Raw genomic sequence first — 18726 nt, forward strand, 5'->3', positions numbered from 1 at the left:
TGTTCCAATTCTCACATCTGTACATGACTACTGGAGAAACTATAGCTTTGACTAGATTGACCTTTGTTGCAAGATGTTTTTGTTGCAAAGTATTGCTCTCCTTTTAATATACTGTTTAGGTTTTTGCTGCTTTTCTTCCAAGGATCAAGTGTCTTTTAATTTCATGATTGCAGTCACCATCTGCAGTGACTTTGGAGCCCAAGAAAATAAAGTCTGTTAATGTTTCCATTTTTTCCTATCCCCATGAATTGATGGGACTGGATGCTTCAATCTTAGTTTTTTGAAAGTTGAGTTTTAAGCCAGCTTTTTCACTCTCCTCTTTCACTTTCATCAGGAAGCTCATTTACAGTATCCTTAATATAATTGGGATGTCTATGTAACCTACACTTGTCTTTGTGATACTTTATTTTGCATATTAAAAGTAATATATTGAAGAATAGCAAATTCTTTAAAAGTAAATATTGTTTAAATATCATGTGAGGAATCAGAAGTCCCAAATTCAATGCCTTCAGTAACATAACACACACAAAATTTTACTGAGTTACATTTCTGAAATTCACACATATATATTTGTACTTATTTATATACCCTTACTTAACCTTGAACAGCAGTGGCCACAGGACTGGAAAAGGTCAGTTTTCATTCCAATCCCAAAGAAAGGCAATGACAAAGAATGCTCAAACTACCACACAATTGCCCTCATCTCACACGCTAGTAAAGTAATGCTCAAAATTCTCCAAGCCAGGCTTGAGCAATATGTGAACCGTGAACTTCCTGATGTTCAAGCTAGTTTTAGAAAAGGCAGAAGAACCAGAGATCAATTTGCCAACATCCGCTGGATCATAGAAAAAGCAAGAGAGTTCCAGAAAAACATCTATTTCTGCTTTATTGACTATGCCAAAGCCTTTGACTGTGTGGATCACAATAAACTGTGCAAAATTCTGAAAGAGATGGGAATACCAGACCACCTGATCTGCCTCTTGAGAAATTTATATGCAGGTCAGGAAGCAACAGTTAGAACTGGACATGGAACAACAGACTGGTTCCAAATAGGAAAAGGAGAACGTCAAGGCTGTATATTGTCACCCTGTTTATTTAACTTATATGCAGAGTACATCATGAGAAATGCTGGCCTGGAAGAAGCACAAGCTGGAATCAAGATTTCTAGGAGAAATATCAATAACCTCAGATATGCAGATGACACCACCCTTATGGCAGAAAGTGAAGAGGAACTCAAAAGCCTCTTGATGAAAGTTAAAGTGGAGAGTGAAAAATTTGCCTTAAAGCTCAACATTCAGAAAATGAAGATCATGGCATCCGGTCTCATCACTTCATGGGAAATAGATGGGGAAACAGTGGAAACAGTGTCAGACTTTATTTTGGGGGGCTCCAAAATCACTACAGATGATGACTGCAGCCATAAAAGTAAAAGATGTTTACTCCTTGGAAGGAAAGTTATAACCAACCTAGATAGCATATTCAAAAGCAGAGACATTACTTTGCCAACAAAGGTTCGTCTAGTCAAGGCTATGGTTTTTCCTGTGGCCATGTATGGATGTGAGAGTTGGACTGTGAAGAAGGCTGAGCACTGAAGAATTGATGCTTTTGAACTGTGGTGTTGGAAAAGACTCTTGAGAGTCCCTTGGACTGCAAGGAGATCCAACCAGTCCATTCTGAAGGAGATCAGCCCTGGGATTTCTTTGGAAGAAATGATGCTACAGCTGAAACTCCAGTACTTTGGCCACCTCTTGTGAAGAGTTGACTCACTGGAAAAGACTCTGATGCTGGGAGGGTTTGGGGACAGGAGGAGAAGGGAAGTCAGAGGATGAGATGGCTGGATGGCATCACTGACTCGATGGATGTGAGTCTGAGTGAACTCCGGGAGTTGGTGATGGACAGGGAGGCCTGGCGTGCTGCAATTCATGGGGTCGCAAAGAGTCGGACAGGACTGAGCGACCGATCTGATCTGATCTGAACCTTGAACATTCTCATTTTTCTCTGAAGAGGGAAACATCTACTAAGTAGAGTGGTAGAGTACTTGCTGTAGGGACAAAATGAGAAAAGAATGGGCATTCTTCATTTTCAATATAATATTAATATTAGGATAGAGGACAGTGTTCAGTCTTTTAAAATACTCCCATACTTGTTTGTGACCACTACCTCCTCATAATCATCTCCTCCCATCTCAAGCCATCTGTCAGTTCCCAATTCCAGTAACTGTCGCACCATCATACATGCAGAAATCTAGTAATATTTTTACATAATTTCAAGACCATTCATTTTGATCCTCATTGTCTGAACCTCAAGGTATTTTCCTAACAAAAGAATAGTCTTTAGGGCCAAAAGATACAGTAACTATATCTATACTAAGGTATGTAAGCATGGATGACTGCAAACCATTAACAAACACCTGGAGTTTTCTCTGCCAGGTAAATATGTTAAAATGTCCCATGCTCATAAACCTGTGTTTGGCAATGGGCTGGTAGAACTATGGTGTTTGATAAAATAAAATAAAATCTCTCATTTGTAGCATTTCCCAATTTTCATTTTGCCAGTAATCCCATTATGGCTGATTCATCAATGAATATCAAAGGGTTTGTAAAATTCTCAAAATTGAATAATTAGCTCTGGTGATCCAGTGAAAGCTAGGACTAGGGCACCCATGGCTGGGTTAAGTTCAAGGAATACTGAGTGTATGCTTATGAGGCAATTAATTTCAGGAGGAAAAGCAAATAGACCCAAATATATTTTGCTCAAAGCATTTATAGATGATTCTAATTTCTGTGTAAAATTAAAGCTAGGACCTGAATTATTACTCTTTCAACTCTTTGATGGAAAAATTCTAAGTATTAAGACCATAAATTATGGCTGAAAGAGGAGAGTCAAGATCATTGACATCTTTGTTATTTCTCAAATTTAACAGAAAGAATGAGCATTTATTCTTTGGTAATAAGTAAAATAAGTATACTTTGAGATATCCATCGTTGTCCATCACCAACTCCTGGAGTGAACTCAAACTCATATCCATCAAGTCAGTGATGCCATCCAGCCATCCCATCCTCTGTCATCCCCTTCTTTTCCTGCCTCAAATCCCTCAGAGCATCAGAGTCTTTTCCAATGAATCAACACTTCGCATCAGGTGGCCAAAGTATTGGAGTTTCAGCTTTAGCATCAGTCCTTCCAATGAACACCCAGGACTGATTTCCTTTAGAATGGATCTCTGGTTGTATCTCCTTTGCAGTTCAAGGGACTCTCAAGAGTCTTCTCCAACACCAAAGTTCAAAAGCATCAATTCTTTGGCACTCAGCTTTCTTCACAGTTCAACTCCCACATCCATACATGACCACTGGAAAAACCATAGCCTTGACCAAATGGAAATTTGTTGGCAATTAACATCTCTGCTTTAATATGCTATCTAGGTTAGACATAACTTTCCTTCCAGGAGTAAGCATTATTTAATTTCATGGCCATAATCACCATCTACAGTGATTTTGGAGCCCCAAAAATAAAGTCCACCACTGTTTCCACTGTTTCCCCATCTATTTCCCATGAAGTGATGGGACCGGATGCCATGATCTTCATTTTCTGAATGTTGAGCTTTAAGCCAACTTTTTCAATCTCTTCTTTCACTTCATCAAGACGCTTTTTAGTTCCTCTTCACATCTGCCATAAGGGTGGTGTCATCTGCATATCTGAGGTTATTGATATTTCTCCCAGAAATCTTGATTCCAGCTTGGGCTTCTTCCAGCCCAGCATTTCTCATGATGTATTCTGCATATAAGTTAAATAAGCAGGGTGACAATATACAGCCTTGATGTACTCCTTTTCCTATTTGAAACCTGTCTGTTGTTCCATGTCCAGTTCTAACTGTTGCTTCCTGACCTGCATATAGGTTTCTCAAGAGGCAGATCAGGTGGTCTAGTATTCCCATCTCTTTCAGAATTTTCAACAGTTTATTGTGATCCACACAGTCAAAGGCTTTGGTATAGTCAATAAAGAAGAAATAGATGTTTTCTGGAACTCTCTTGCTTTTTCCATGATCCAGCGGATGTTGGCAGTTTGATCTCTGGTTCCTCTGTTTCTAAAACCAGCTTGTTATCTGGAAGTTCATGGTTCACATATTGCTGAAGCCTGGCTTGGAGAATTTTGAGCATTACTTTACTAGCACGTGAGATGAGTGTAATTGTGTGGTAGTTTGAACATTCTTTGGCATTGCCTTTCTTTGGGATTGGAATGAAAACTGATATTTTCCAGTCCTGTGGCCACTGCCGAGTTTTCTAAATTTGCTGGCATATTGAGTGCAGCACTTCACAGCATTCAGGATTTGAAATAGCTCAACTGAAATTCCATCACCTCCACTAGCTTTGTTCGTAGTGATGCTTTCTAAGGCCCATTTGACTTCACATTCCAGGGTGTCTGGCTCTAGGTCAGTGATCACACCATCGTGATTATCTGGGTCATGAAGTTCTTTTTTATACAGTTTTTTCTGTGTATTCCTGCCACCTCTTAATATCTTCTGCTTCTGTTAGGTCCATACCATTTCTGTCCTTTATCGAGTACATCTTTGCAGGAAATTTTCCATTGGTACCTCTAATTTTCTTGAAGAGATCTCTAGTCTTTCCCATTCTGTTTCTTTCCTCTATTTCTTTGCATTGATTGCTGAGGAAGGCTTTCTTCTCTCTCCTTGCTATTCTTTGGAACTCTGCATTCAGATGCTTATATTGTTCTTTTTCTCCCTTGCTTTTCACTTCTTTTCTTATCACAGGTATTTGTAAGGCCTCCCCAGATAGCCATTTTACTTTTTTGCATTCCTTTTCCATGGGGATGATCTTGATCCCTGTCTCTTGTAAAATGTCATGAATCTCCAATCATAGTTCATCAGGCACTCTATCTATCAGATCTAGTCCCTTAAATCTATTTCTCACTTCCACTTTATAATCATAGGGGATTTGATTTAGGTCATACCTGAATGGTCTCGTGGTTTCCCCTACTTTCTTGAATTTAAGTCTGAATTCGGCAATAAGGAGTTCATGATCTGAGACACAGTCAGCTCCCAGTTTTGTTTTTGCTGACTGTATAGAGCTTCTCCATCTTTGGCTGCAAAGAATATAATCAATCTGATTTCAGTGTTGACCATCTAGTGATGTTCATGTGTAGAGTCTTCTTTTGTGTTGTTGGAATTGGATGTTTGCTATGACCAGTGCATTTTCTTCGCAAAACTCTATTAGCCTTTGTCCTACTTCATTCCGTATTCCAAGGCCAAATTTGCCTGTTACCCCAAGTCTTTCTTGAATTATTACTTTTTCATTCTAGTCCCCTATAATGAAAAGGACATCTTTTGGGGGTGTTAGTTCTAAAAGGTCTTGTAGGTCTTTGTAGAACCATTCGACTTCAGCTTCTTCAGAGTTACTGGTTGGGGGATAGACTTGGATTACTGTGATATTGAATGGTTTGCCTTGGAAACAAACAGAGATCATTCTGTAGTTTTTGAGACTTCATCCAAGTACTGCATTTCGGACTCTTTTGTTGACTATGATGGCTACTCCATTTCTTCTAAGGGATTCCTGCCTGCAGTAGTAGATATAATGGTCACCTGATTTAAATTCACCCATTCCAGTCCATTTTAGTTTGCTGATTCCTAGAATGTCAACATTCACTCTTGCCATCTCCTGTTTGACCACTCTCATTTTGCCTTGATTCATGGACCTAACATTCCGGGTCCTATGCAGTATTCCTCTCTATAGCATTGGACATTTCTTTTATGACCAATCACATCCACAACTGGGTATTGTCTTTGCTTTGGCTCCATCCCTTCATTCTTTCTGGAGTTATTTTCCACTGATCTCCAGTAGCATATTGGGCACCTACCAACCTAAGGAGTCCTCTTTCAGTATCCTATCATTTTGCTTTTTCTTACTGTTCATGGGGTTCTCAAGGCAAGAATACTGAAGTGGTTTCCCATTCCCTTCTCCAGTGGACCACATTCTGTCAGACCTCTCCACCATGACCAGCCCATCTTGGGTGTCCCACACAGCATGGCTTAGTTTCATTGAGTTAGGCACGGGTGTGGTCCTAGTGTGATTAGATTGACTAGTGTTCTGTGATTATGGTTTCAGTGTGTCTGTTCTCTGATGCCCTCATGCAACACCTATCGTCTTACTTGAGTTTCTCTCTCTTTTTTAATAATTATCATTAAATATTATTCAGCCATAAAAGAATAATTATATCTTGCACTATGCAAAAAAGATGGACCTTAAGGGCAGTATACTAAGATAAATTAGTGAAACAGAATAAGACAAATTCCACATGACCTCTTTTATATGCTGATTAAAAAAAAAAATCCAAGATCATAGATACAGAGAACAGACTGTTGGTTGATGGGGTGGCAAAGATAGAAAAATAGGTGAAAGGGTATGAGATAATATTTTCAGAAAAAGAAGGCATGCAAGATAGCATATGTTGTATGGTATATTTTTTAAGAATGAAGCAAAAATCAGACAATAAACATATGCTGAGCTATGGAAATTTATAAGAAACATTTATATTTGATCTTTATTCCCAGTCCCCTATATAAGGCTCTTAAAACCTTTGTAAATTCCTATGTGGTAGGGCAATGAGGGCATCTTTTGTTTTAATGAGGTGACTCTGGGAGGGCACCTGGAAAGCTTCTAGATGGGGGCTGATAAAAATAAAGCCCCACTCATGATTAGAAGCATGGGATCTTCCCCCACAACTTCTCTAGGGAGGAAAATGGGGCTGGAAATGGAGTTAATAACTGATCATAATAAATAAATGAATAAATATTGATTGAATGTTTACAACTTATAAACTCATAAAATCCTGCAAGTGGGTGCAGAATAGGTTCTGGAAACCCAGGAAAAGAAGCATCTTACATATCTCTGCTTGAACCACCTCAAAGAAATAATGGCTGGATCCCCATTTATTAGTCTTCGCTTTTCACTCTCAAAAATAATACTTAGGTTTCATTCACCATAGATTATTTGATAATCTTATACTTTAAAAGCCATACAATTTCCACATATCATAGTCCAGAGGTGAAAGGAACTGGCACCTGCCCCTTAACTTCATCCTTTTTAGGGTATTTGGTAGAATTTTGAACTAAATTTAATTTCCAATGGTAACTGATTAAGTCAGAAAGCACTTGAAGAACAGCATGTTTTCTATGTCCTGGAATAATAAAGGTAAAGAAGCTGTTATCCTTCCTATTTCACATCAGTGAAAAACAGGGGTTATTTATTTATTTATTTCAATTTTAAAATAAAGACTGATCCTCTTTATTTTTAAAACTTAGAGTGAAAAATGCCTCTTTCTTTGACTAGGCCCATGTGGTATATGGGGGAATCTAAACATCAGTATAATATGGATTGCTATAAGTTTTTATTGAATAAAAATTAAACATCTTCTAAATAGGTTTTAAAGATATTTTAAATATAAATTTGCATATTCCAAATTGATACACGAGGCTCTATAATAATCCATGTGCAATTTATCTTGCTATTGTATGATTATTTATAATCCCTATCATGTTATTTCTAAAATAATTTTCACTAAGCTATTGAAACTAAATAAATATCTTAACAGAAAATTCTACAGGTTGTTATTTATAAAATGAAAAAGTAGTAAATAAACACAAATTTCAAGACCATAATTGTTTTCATTTGTCAGCATATCTAATTTAAACTGAATTATTACTGATTGTATTATATAATATGGATGTATTACATAATATGGATTACAAAATGCATATCATCAGGGAAATGTATTTATTGCACATTAAATTAGACTTTCTCTCATTGTCTTAATAAAGCACTAGCTGGAATCAATTATGGAAAATATCTACAGAAAATATGTAACAATGTATACAGGATTAGGTCTACAAGTCAAATCACTATATTATGTTGTATTATATTTTTTAAACTATGTTGTTGACAGAATGTGGTCCACTGGAGAAAGGAATGGCAAACCACTTCAGTATTCTTGCCTTGAGAACCCCATAAACAGTATGAAAAGGCAAAATGAGAGGATATTGAAAGAGAAACTCCCCAGGTCAGTAGGTGCCCAATATGCTACTGGAGATCAGTGGAGAAATAACTCCAGAAAGAATGAAGGGATGGAGCCAAAGCAAAAACAATACCCAGCTGTGGATGTGACTGGTGATAGAAGCAAGGTCCGATGCTGTAAAGAGCAATATTGCATAGGAACCTGGAGTGTCAGGTCCATGAATCAAGGCAAATTGGAAGTGGTCAAACAAGAGATGGCAAGAGTGAATGTTGACATTCTAGGAATCAGTGAACTGAAATGGACGGGAATGGGTGAATTTAACTCAGATGACCATTATATCTACTACTGCGGGCAGGAATCCCTCAGAAGAAATGGAGTGGCCATCACGGTCAACAAAAGAGTCTGAAATGCAGTACTTGGATGCAATGTCAAAAACAACAGAATGATCTCTGTTCGTTTCCAAAGCAAACCATTCAATATCACAGAAATCCAAGTCTATGCCCCAACCAGTAATGCTGAAGAAGCTGAAGTTGAACGGTTCTATGAAGACCTACAAGACTTTTAGAACTAACTCCCAAAAAAGATGTCCTTTTCATTATAGGGGACTGGAATGCAAAAGTAGGAAGTAAAGGGCAAAACTAATACAATTTGTAAAGTTTTAAAAAAAAAAAAAAAAACACCTGGAGTAACAGGCAAATTTGGCCTTGGAATATGGAATGAAGCAGGGCAAAGACTGATAGAGTTTTGCCAAGAAAATGCACTGGTCATAACAAACACCCTCTTCCAACAACACAAGAGAAGACTCTATGCATGGACATCACCAGATGGTCAACACCAAAATCAGATTGATTATATTCTTTGCAGCCAAAGATGGAGAAGCTCTATACAGTCAGCAAAAACAAAGCAAGGAGCTGACTGTGGCTCAGACCATGAACTCCTTATTGCCAAATTCAGACTTAAATTGAAGAAAGTAGGAAAACCACTAGACCATTCAGGTATGACCTAAATCAAATCCCTTAGGATTATACAGTGGAAGTGAGAAATAGATTTAAGGACCTAGGTCTGATAGATAGAGTGCCTGATGAACTATGGAATGAGGTTTGTGACATTGTACAGAAGACAGGGATCAAGACCATCCCCATGGAAAAGAAATGCAAAAAAGCAAAATGGCTGTCTGGGGAGGCCTTACAAACAGCTGTGAAAAGAAGAGAAGTGAAAAGCAAAGGAGAAAAGGAAAGATACAAACATCTGAATGCAGAGTTCCAAAGAATAGCAAGAAGGGATAAGAAACCCTTCTTCAGTGATCAATGCAAAGAAATAGAGGAAAACAACAGAATGGGAAAGACTAGGGATGTCTTCAAGAAAATTCCAGATACCAAAGGAACATTTCATGCAAAGATGAGCTCGATAAAAGACAGAAATGGTATGGACCTAACAGAAGCAGAAGATATTAAGAAGAGATGGCAAGAATACACAGAAGAACTGTACAAAAAAGATCTTCTCCACCCAGATAAGCATGGTGGTGTGATCATTGACCTAGAGCCAGACATCCTGGAATGTGAAGTCAAGTGGGCCTTAGAAAGCATCACTAGGAACAAAGCTAGTGGAGATGATGGAATTCCAGTTGAGCTATTCCAAATCCTGAAAGATGGTGCTGTGAAGGTGCTGCACTCAATATGCCAGCAAATTTGGAAAACTCAGCAGTGGCCACAGGACTGGAAAAGGTCAGTTTTCATTCCAATCCCAAAGAAAGGCAATGCCAAAGAATGCTCAAACTACAGCACAATTGCACTCATCTCACACGCTAGTGAAGTAATGCTCAAAATTCTCCAAGCCAGGCTTCAGCAATATGTGAACCGTGGACTTCTTGTTGTTCAAGCTGGTTTTAGAAAAGGCAGAGGAACCAGAGATCCCTTTGCCAACATCTGCTGGATCATGGAAAAAGCAAGAGAGTTCTAGAAAAACATATATTTCTGCTTTATTGACTATGCCAAAGCCTTTGTGTGAATCACAATAAACTGTGGAAAATTCTTCAAGAGATGGGAATACCAGACCACCTGATCTGCCTCTTGAGAAATTTGTATGCAGGTCAGGAAGCAACAGTTAGGACTGGACATGGAACAACAGACTGGTTCCAAATAGGAAAAGGAGTACGTCAAGGCTGTATATTGTCACCCTGTTTATTTAACTTACATGCAGACTATATCATGAGAAACGCTGGACTGGAAGAAATACAAACTGGAATCAAGATTTCTGGGAGAAATATCAATAACCTGAGATATGCAGATGACACCACCCTTATGGCAGAAAGTGAAGAGGAACTCAAAAGCCTCTTGATGAAAGTGAAAGTGGAGAGTGAAAAACTTGCCTTAAAGCTCAACATTCAGAAAATGAAGATCCTCGCATCCGGTCCCACCACTTCATGGGAAATAAATGGGGAAACAGTGGAAACAGTGTCAGAGTTTATTTTGGGGGGCTCCAAAATCACTACAGATGGTGACTGCAGCCATGAAAGTAAAAGACGCTTACTCCTTGGAAGGAAAGTTATGACCAACCTAGATACCATATTCAAAAGCAGAGATATTACTTTGCCAACAAAGGTTCGCTAATCAAGACTATGGTTTTTCCTGTGGTCATGTATGGATGTGAGAGTTGGACTGTGAAGAAGGCTGAGCACTGAAGAATTGATGCTTTTGAACTGTGGTGTTGGAGAAGACTCTTGAGAGTCCCTTGGACTGCAAAGAGATCCAACCAGTCCTTTCTGAATGAGATCAGCCCTGGGATTTCTTTGGAAGGACTAATGCTAAAGCTGAAACTCCAGTACTTTGGCCACCTCATGCGAAGAGTTGACTCACTGGAAAAGACTCTGATGCTGGGACGGATTGTGGGCAGGAGGAGAAGGGGACGAGAGAGGATGAGATGGCTGGATGGCATCACTGACTCGATGGACGTGAGTCTGAGTGAACTCCGGGAGTTGGTGATGGACAGGGAATCCTGGCATGCTGCGATTCATGGGGTCGCAAAGAGTCGGACACGACTGAGGGACTGATCGGATCTGATGTTGTTGCAGATTTCTCAATAGGGAAATCTCATATCGTGAAGATCATTAAGCACGGGGCCTGTCTGCTGTATTGTACAGTACAAATACCATTTAGACATGTTCAAAATATTTAGACATGCTTCTTAGGTTGGTGAAACTGAATGTATTGGGAGTCTATCCTTCTGCAAGGTATATGTTCATTAGCAAGGTTTTGTATCAGGATGTGTTTAACTATGTCACATGAGCCCTTAAACAATCAGAAATTTAGCTCAAGCCTTGCATTAATTAAACTAGTTAAGTAGGTGGGTTTAGTTGCCAAGATATGTCTGACTCTTACAACCCCACGGACTGTAGCCTGCCAGGCTCCTCTCTCCATGGGATTTCCCAGGCAAGAATACTGGAATGGGTTGCCATTTCCTTCTCCAAGGAATTTTCCTGACCCTGGAATCAAACTCTGGTCTCCTGCATTGCAGGTGGATTCTTTACAGACTGAACCACCAGAGAACTAGAGACACCAAGAAATGGCAGCTCCTGAGGGAGGCAATGGAAAGAGAGCTTCTATCTAGCGTCTATGACAAAAAACTGAGCTGTTTCTGCCCAGCAACAAAAGTGGTGGATTAGAAAACTGCTTCTCCCATGTGATTTGAGTGTAATCTCTGGTTGTATCAACTTCAGAAATTTTTCCCCAGTTCTTTCTGACATATCAAATATTATTTACTACATTAGTGTACTCTCTAAACCAGGTATTTGTTGTTGTTTTTTTAAATTACCAAACAGTGAAATAAAATAGTGTTAAACTGGTTTAGAACAGTGTTCTTCAAGCTGACAGATCATGAAATCAATTTATTAAGTCATGGCCATGATTTACTTTTAATGAACAGTAATACCATAGTCAGCTTTATGACATAAACTGTATGTAACATTATAGCTTCACAAAACATTTGTTTAATGCATGCCAGTTTAGGTATAATATATATATATATATATATATATATATGCATGTGCTAAGTCACTTCAGTCATGTTCAACTCTTTGGGACCCCACGGACTGGAGCCAGGGCTCCAGTGTCCATGGGAATTTCCAGGCAAGAATACTGGAGTGGGTTGCCTTTTCCTTCTACAATGTGTGTGTGTGTGTGTGTATGCATATATATGCATACATATATTAATGTATTTGTGTATACACAAACACACATATACATGCACACATTATATGTGTCATGTGTATGTGTGTGCTGGTTACTCAGTTATGTCCAACTCTGTACGACCCCATGGACTGTAGCCCTCCAGGCTGCTCTGTCCCTAGGATTGTCCAGGCAAGAATACTGGAGTAGGCTGCCTTTTCTTTCTCCAGTATTTATCTTGGATCCCGCATAAAACAGTTTTTACTGAAGTTGAGAGAAAAAATGGCCACTGGTTAAATGTACTTTGGTCGAGTATTTTGGGTATATAACACACTTTTTAAAGAAACTCTGAGATGAACTATTATATAATTGGTATATACTAATTAATCACCAGATGAAGCTTTTATACCTCCACCCTATTCCCAACCAGTATTGAACTATACATAAATTATAGAGCAAAACAAAGCATTCCAGCAAACACCACTCCCCATACCCAAATAATTCAGGCTTTCTCTTGTTTTAATGACTTTTCCCCTTTCCACTAGGATCTAAAAATATGTAATTGTGCTCCTATTTTAAAACATGATTTCATCCCCTGCTATGATCTTGGCTGTTACTTTATCTTAGAGATAAAAAGCTTTTAGAATTCTCTCTTAGAATGATAAGAAACTATTGTACACCTTTGTATAAAAATATCAAGAGATTCCTTCAGTGGAAAGGTCATATCTGACTTGTTTGAGCTATTTCATTTTATAGAATTCAATAGTTTATTTTGTTTGTTGGATTCTGCGGTTCTTTCTGTTTGTGAATAATCTCTTGACAATGATGAATACATGACAATATTTCTGGGCAGACAAAGTGCCAAAGATCTTCATAGCTAGGGATGATATTGTCTCGTGGGATGTGAATACAAGTTAATAGCATCAAAATAATAATATCAACCACTGCAGAAAAATAAAAACAAACTATACTTCCATTAACTCACTCAGTCTAAATGGAACATGTATGGTTGAAATATAATTTGTCTTAATATGTTGATTTGAGTTTTAGACTAAGAGGTAATTATGAGCTAGAAGTGAATTTGCAATGAGGGAGATTGGTATTGCTGATTTTGACTTTGGGGGGATGATTTTATTTGTAGAAAGGAAGAAAAAACTAGCTTACTGAAAAAAAATATTTGAAAATGAAATGTGTTATTGGTTCACATTTATTTATTTCCTCTCGATTCCTATCATGCTTCATTGGGGAATATTTTCTCTGCCCCATTGACTCTGGATTTGGTCAAATAAAACTTGATTTGCTCAATGGAATGTGGATGTACATGACATAAGTCACATTCTAATTAGAGCTGTAAATGCCCCTGTGTTGTTCAAATCTGTTCCCCGCACTTCCCCTTCAGGCCCCTGTTATCAATCAGAATAGTTTACTCAATGCAGAAACTGCTCCTGCATCTGGGGTCCTAGAAAGAGAAGACACAAACCTGGGCACAGTCCTACACATAGCTGCAGATTAAGCATTTCTCTCACTTTAAATAAGTAAGAATGTAATGAAATCTACTGCGTTTCCAAGGTAGTTTACTGTTGAATCAAAAGCTTATTAGTTAGGTACTTCAGTTGCTCAGTCGTGTCCAATTCCTTGCGACCCCATGAATCCCTGAACACCAGGCCTCCCTGTCCATCACCAACTCCCGGAGTTCACTCAGACTCACATCCATCGAATCAGTGATGCCATCCAGCCATCTCATCCTCTCTCGTCCCCTTCTCCTCATACCCCTAATCCCTCCCAGCATCAGAGTCTTTTCCAATGAGTCAACTCTTTGCATGAGGTGGCCAAAGTACTGGAGTTTCAGCTTCAGCATCGGTCCTTCCAAAGAATACCCAGGGTGGATCTCATTCAGAAAGAACTGGTTGGATCTCCTTGCAGTCCAAGGGACTCTCAAGAGTCTTCTCCAACACCCCAGTTCAAAAGCATCAATTCTTTGGCACTCAGCCTTCTTCACAGTCCAATTCTCACATCCATACATGACCACTGGTAAAACCATAGCCTTGACTAGATAGACCTTAGTTGGCAAAGTACTGTCTCTGATTTTCAATATGCTATCTAGGTTGATCATAACTTTTCTTACAAGATGTAAGCGTCTTTTAATTTCATGGCTGCAGTCACCATCTACAGTGATTTTGGAGCCCAAAAAATAAAGGCTGACGCTGTTTCCACTCTTTTGCCATCTATTTCCCATGAAGTGATGGGACCAGATTCCATGATCTTCCTTGTCTGAATGTTGAACTTTAAGCCAACTTTTTCACTGTCCACTTTCACTTTCACTGAGAAGTTTTTTAGTTCCTCTTCACTTTCTGCCACAAGGGTGGTGTCATCTGCATATCTTAGGTTATTGATATTTCTCCTGGAAATATCAATCAATCTTGATTCCAGCTTGTGTTTCTTCCAGTCCAGCGTTTCTCATGATGTATTCTGTATGTAAGTTAAATAAGCAGGGTGACAATATACAGCCTTGATGTACTCCTTTTCCTATTTGGAACCAGTCTGTTGTTACATGTCCAGTTCTACTTGTTGCTTCCTGACCTACACATAGGTTTCTCAAGAGGCAGATCAGGTGGTCTGGTATTCCCATCTCTTTCAGAATTTTCCACAGTTTATTGTGATCAAAACAGTCAAAGGCTTTGGCATAGTCAATAAAGCAGAAATAGATGTTTTTCTGGAACTCTCCTGCTTTTACCATGATCCAGCAGATGTTGGCAATTTGATTTCTGGTTCCTCTGCCTTTTCTAAAACCAGCTTGAACATCTGGAAGTTCATGGTTCACATATGGCTAAAGCCTGGCTTGGAGAATTTTGAGCATTACTTTACTAGCATGTGAGATGAGTGCAATTGTGTGGTAGTTTGAGCATTCTTTGGCATTGCCTTTCTTTGGGACCAACCTAGTTATGACCAACCTAGAAAGCATATTCAAAAGCAGAGACATTACTTTGCTAACAAAGGTTCATCCAGTCAAGGCTATAGTTTTTCCTGTGGTCATGTATGGATGTGAGAGTTGGACTGTGAAGAAGGCTGAGTGCCAAAGAATTGATGTTTTTGAACTGTGGTGCTGGAGAAGACTCTTGAGAGTCCCTTGGACTGCAAGGAGATCTAACCAGTCCATTCTGAAGGAGATCAGCCCTGGGATTTCTTTGGAAGGAATGATGCTAAAGCTGAAACTCCAGTACTTTGGCCACCTCATGAGAAGAGTTGACTCATTGGAAAAGACTGATGCTGGGAGGGATTGGGGGCAGGAGGAGAAGGGGACGAGAGAGGATGAGATGGCTGGATGGCATCACTGACTTGATGAACGTGAGTCTGAGTGAACTCCGGGAGTTGGTAATGGACAGGGAGGCCTGGTGTGCTGCGATTCATGGGGTTGCAAAGAGTTGGACACGACTAAGCGACTGAACTGAACTGAACTTCATTCTTTCTGGAGTTATTTCTCCACTGATCTCATGTAGCATATTGGACACCTACTCACCTGAGGATTTCCTTTTTCAGTATCCTATCCTTTTGCCTTTTCATACTGTTCATGGGGTTCTCAAGGCAAGAATAGGGAAGTGGTTTGTCATTCCCTTCTCCAGTGGACCACATTTTGTCAGACCTCTCCACCATGACCCACCCGTCTTGGGTGGCCTCACAGGCATGGCTTAATTTCATTGAGTTTGACAAGGCTGTGGTTCTAGTGTGATTAGATTAACTAGTTTTCTGTGATTATGGTTTCAGTTTTTCTGCCCTCTGATTCCTTCTTGCAACACATATTGTCATACTTGGGTTTCTCTTACCTTGGACATGGGGTATCTCTTCACGGCTGTTCCAGCAAAGCACAGCCACTGCTCCTTACCTTGGACGAGGGGTATCTCCTCACCACTGCCCCCTCTTGACCTTGATGTGGAATAGCTCCTCTAGGCCCTCCTGTGCCTGCGCAGCCACCACTCCTTGGATGTGGGGTAGCTCCTCCCAGCCACCGCCCCTGACCCGGGACAGGGGGTTCCTCCTCTCCGCCATTCCTGCATCATCGCCGCCTGGCACTGTCGGCCGCTGTCCCTGACCTCGGATGTGCGGTAACTCCTCTTGGCTGCTGCCCCTCGGGCATGGGGTCCTCCTGGCTTCTGCCCCTGACCTCAGACGTGGGGTAGATCCTCTAGGCTGCACTATGTGTGCCATCACAGACGCCCACACTGTGTGTGCCGTTGCATCCGCCCGCTCTATGTGCGAGTACTTAGAGCAGTAAAGATGTTCTTAGGTGCTTGTCTTGTCTGTAAAAGAAAAAATTTTTAAGTATAATTCATAAGAAAGAATATAAATCAAAAAATTAAAACATCTTTAATATGGGAGCCACTGTTGAATTCGTGTTTTGCTGCATATAAAATAAAATGTCTGTTTTTTTTAGAAATATAGAGCCACATGTTATCCAGATTAAAAATAATCTTAATAAAGAGAGAATTTTAAACATGAATTTTTCTCTTCCAAAGTTTTTTTGACCCATGAAATGGCATGTTGCCCTAACTATCACTTCGATGTTAACTGTTAATGCTATAAATAAAAGACATAGGGCAAGCAGTTTAATCTGTATCCTGAAAGGAATAAATAACTCCAAAATCTTAGAGTCTCCTTATCCTGAACTGGTAAATTGGAAAAATACTCTCAGTCTAAGAATTTCTTTTAGTTTAGGACCAAACGAGAAAATGCACATGAAACAAGATTGTGTTAGTACATTTATGACCGTTGTTCTATGTTTTGGTTGTGGTACAGAAAATTAATAATATTTGGTAAAGAGCATTTGCGATGCTGAATTATTCCCTGACTTCCAGACTCATATATTTAACACCTTCCTTAATACCTATAGATAAGTACACAATCTGAATTTCAAACATTACAGGTTCCCTATGACTCCTACCCAGGAAGCCTGCTCCTACAGTCTGTAAGATCTCAAGTACTGCTTACCGCAATATTCTAATTGCTGAAGACATAGATCTTGGTTTATCCTTAACCCTTTTCTTTCTCACGCGTGTCAAGTTTTCAGTGAATCAGGTGAATTTTACCTTTAAAACATACCCCAAAGTTGACAAATGCTCATCAACTCCATCATCACCATCCTGGTACATGTTGCTACATTATCACTCACCAACAAGAGTCTAATAACTATTCTCCCTTTTCTGGTCCTTGTCCTTTTCAGAGTAGTCCCAACCCAGAAATTATAGCGACCATATTAAAGTATAAACAAAATCCTTTCCATCTTTTGCTCAAAATCTTCCAGAGACCTCTTGTCTCACTCAGGGTAAAAACCCAAGAGTCTTTCTTGGAGCCTATACTAGTGGCATAGGTAACTCTCCCCCCTCACCACGTTACTTCTGTCCACCTTCCTAACCCAACGCATTCTACTCCATTGATGCTGGCTCCTGCAAAGTTCGTTGACCATCCAAGGATGTTCTCACCTCACTTTGAACTTGATGATTATTCTGTCTGGAAAATCTTCTCCCATATCACTCAGACTCATCCTTTCTCCTTTTTGGGTCACAAGTAGTCAAAAGTAATGCTCTCAGGATGGAGGCCTGCCCTGAAGAACTCTGTCTGAAATTTCAACTCTACCCACTCATGCAAATATAGTTCATACCTTCTTTCCTGCTTACATTCCCTCCTCAGAACTTATCACCATATTGCACACTATATATTTAGTTTTTATTTTTGTCCTTTCTAGTTCAAAGAGGGGAGATTTTGTTTATTTTATTTTATTTTTTTTGTCTGAAATATATTCCCAGTGCCCAGAGTTATCAGGCACTCAGTGAAATTTATTGTCTAAGGAATGAGCCTATATAGGACTTGCCAAGAAGTGTGGAAAGCTAGCGTTGTCTGTCTTATCCCATTGTGATAGCAAAAATAAATAAGGAACAAGAAGCTTAAAGGGAGAGGAGGATGGTTTGGAGTGATGGGCTCTATCAGTGAGTTGTATCAGAGGGACTATTGGTAGAAGGAGGACGGTAAATACTCGGGCTTGGGGGGAAAAAAATCTTCCTTATCCAGAGGTTATTAGTTGAAATCTTGGGAGATGAGAAGTCTGAGGAAGCTACAAAAGGGTCTAAGAAAGAAAGAACCAGCTATCATTACCTGTCAAGCCAACATCAGCTCCTACATGACCTGCCATATAAAAATGTGTAATTCCTTTGAATGCAGCCAACACTTGGAAAGGTGGGAACACTGGTAAATGTGTGTGTGTGTGGTTATTTTTATTTCGGGAGCGGGAGTTGCTAAGGCTAGTAGACTTAAAATGGAGGTCAGAAGCTGACCACACCCACTGTTTCATTTCAGCAAAAGAAAGTGAAAGTAAAAGGACTTCCCTCATAGCTAAGTTAGTAAAGAATCTGCCTTCAATGCAGGAGACCCCAGTTTAATTCCTGGGTCGGGAAGATTCCCTGGAAAAGGTATAGGCTACCCACTGCAGTATTCTTGGTCTTCCCTTGTGGCTCAGCTTGTAAAGAATCCGCCTGCAATGTGGGAGACCTGG

The 18726-nt window shown here is 39.6% G+C and overlaps 1 protein-coding gene across 1 annotated transcript in view; it reads right to left on the reverse strand.

The window, feature by feature from the left end:
* The window catches only part of LOC102279862 (G patch domain-containing protein 8-like), a 30432-nt gene extending 13103 nt beyond the window's left edge, over positions 1–17329 (reverse strand). Inside the window, exons 1-2 of the mRNA XM_005902738.3 lie at positions 17267–17329; positions 16200–16442 (exon numbers count right to left, since the gene is read on the reverse strand). Coding sequence (XP_005902800.2) covers positions 16200–16442; positions 17267–17329 — 306 coding nt within the window. The remainder of the gene's footprint in view (positions 1–16199; positions 16443–17266) is intronic.
* Between the last annotated feature and the right edge of the window lie 1397 nt (positions 17330–18726).

The sequence above is a fragment of the Bos mutus genome, chromosome 1 (genome assembly GCF_027580195.1).
Source record: "Bos mutus isolate GX-2022 chromosome 1, NWIPB_WYAK_1.1, whole genome shotgun sequence".
Lineage (NCBI taxonomy): Eukaryota > Metazoa > Chordata > Mammalia > Artiodactyla > Bovidae > Bos > Bos mutus.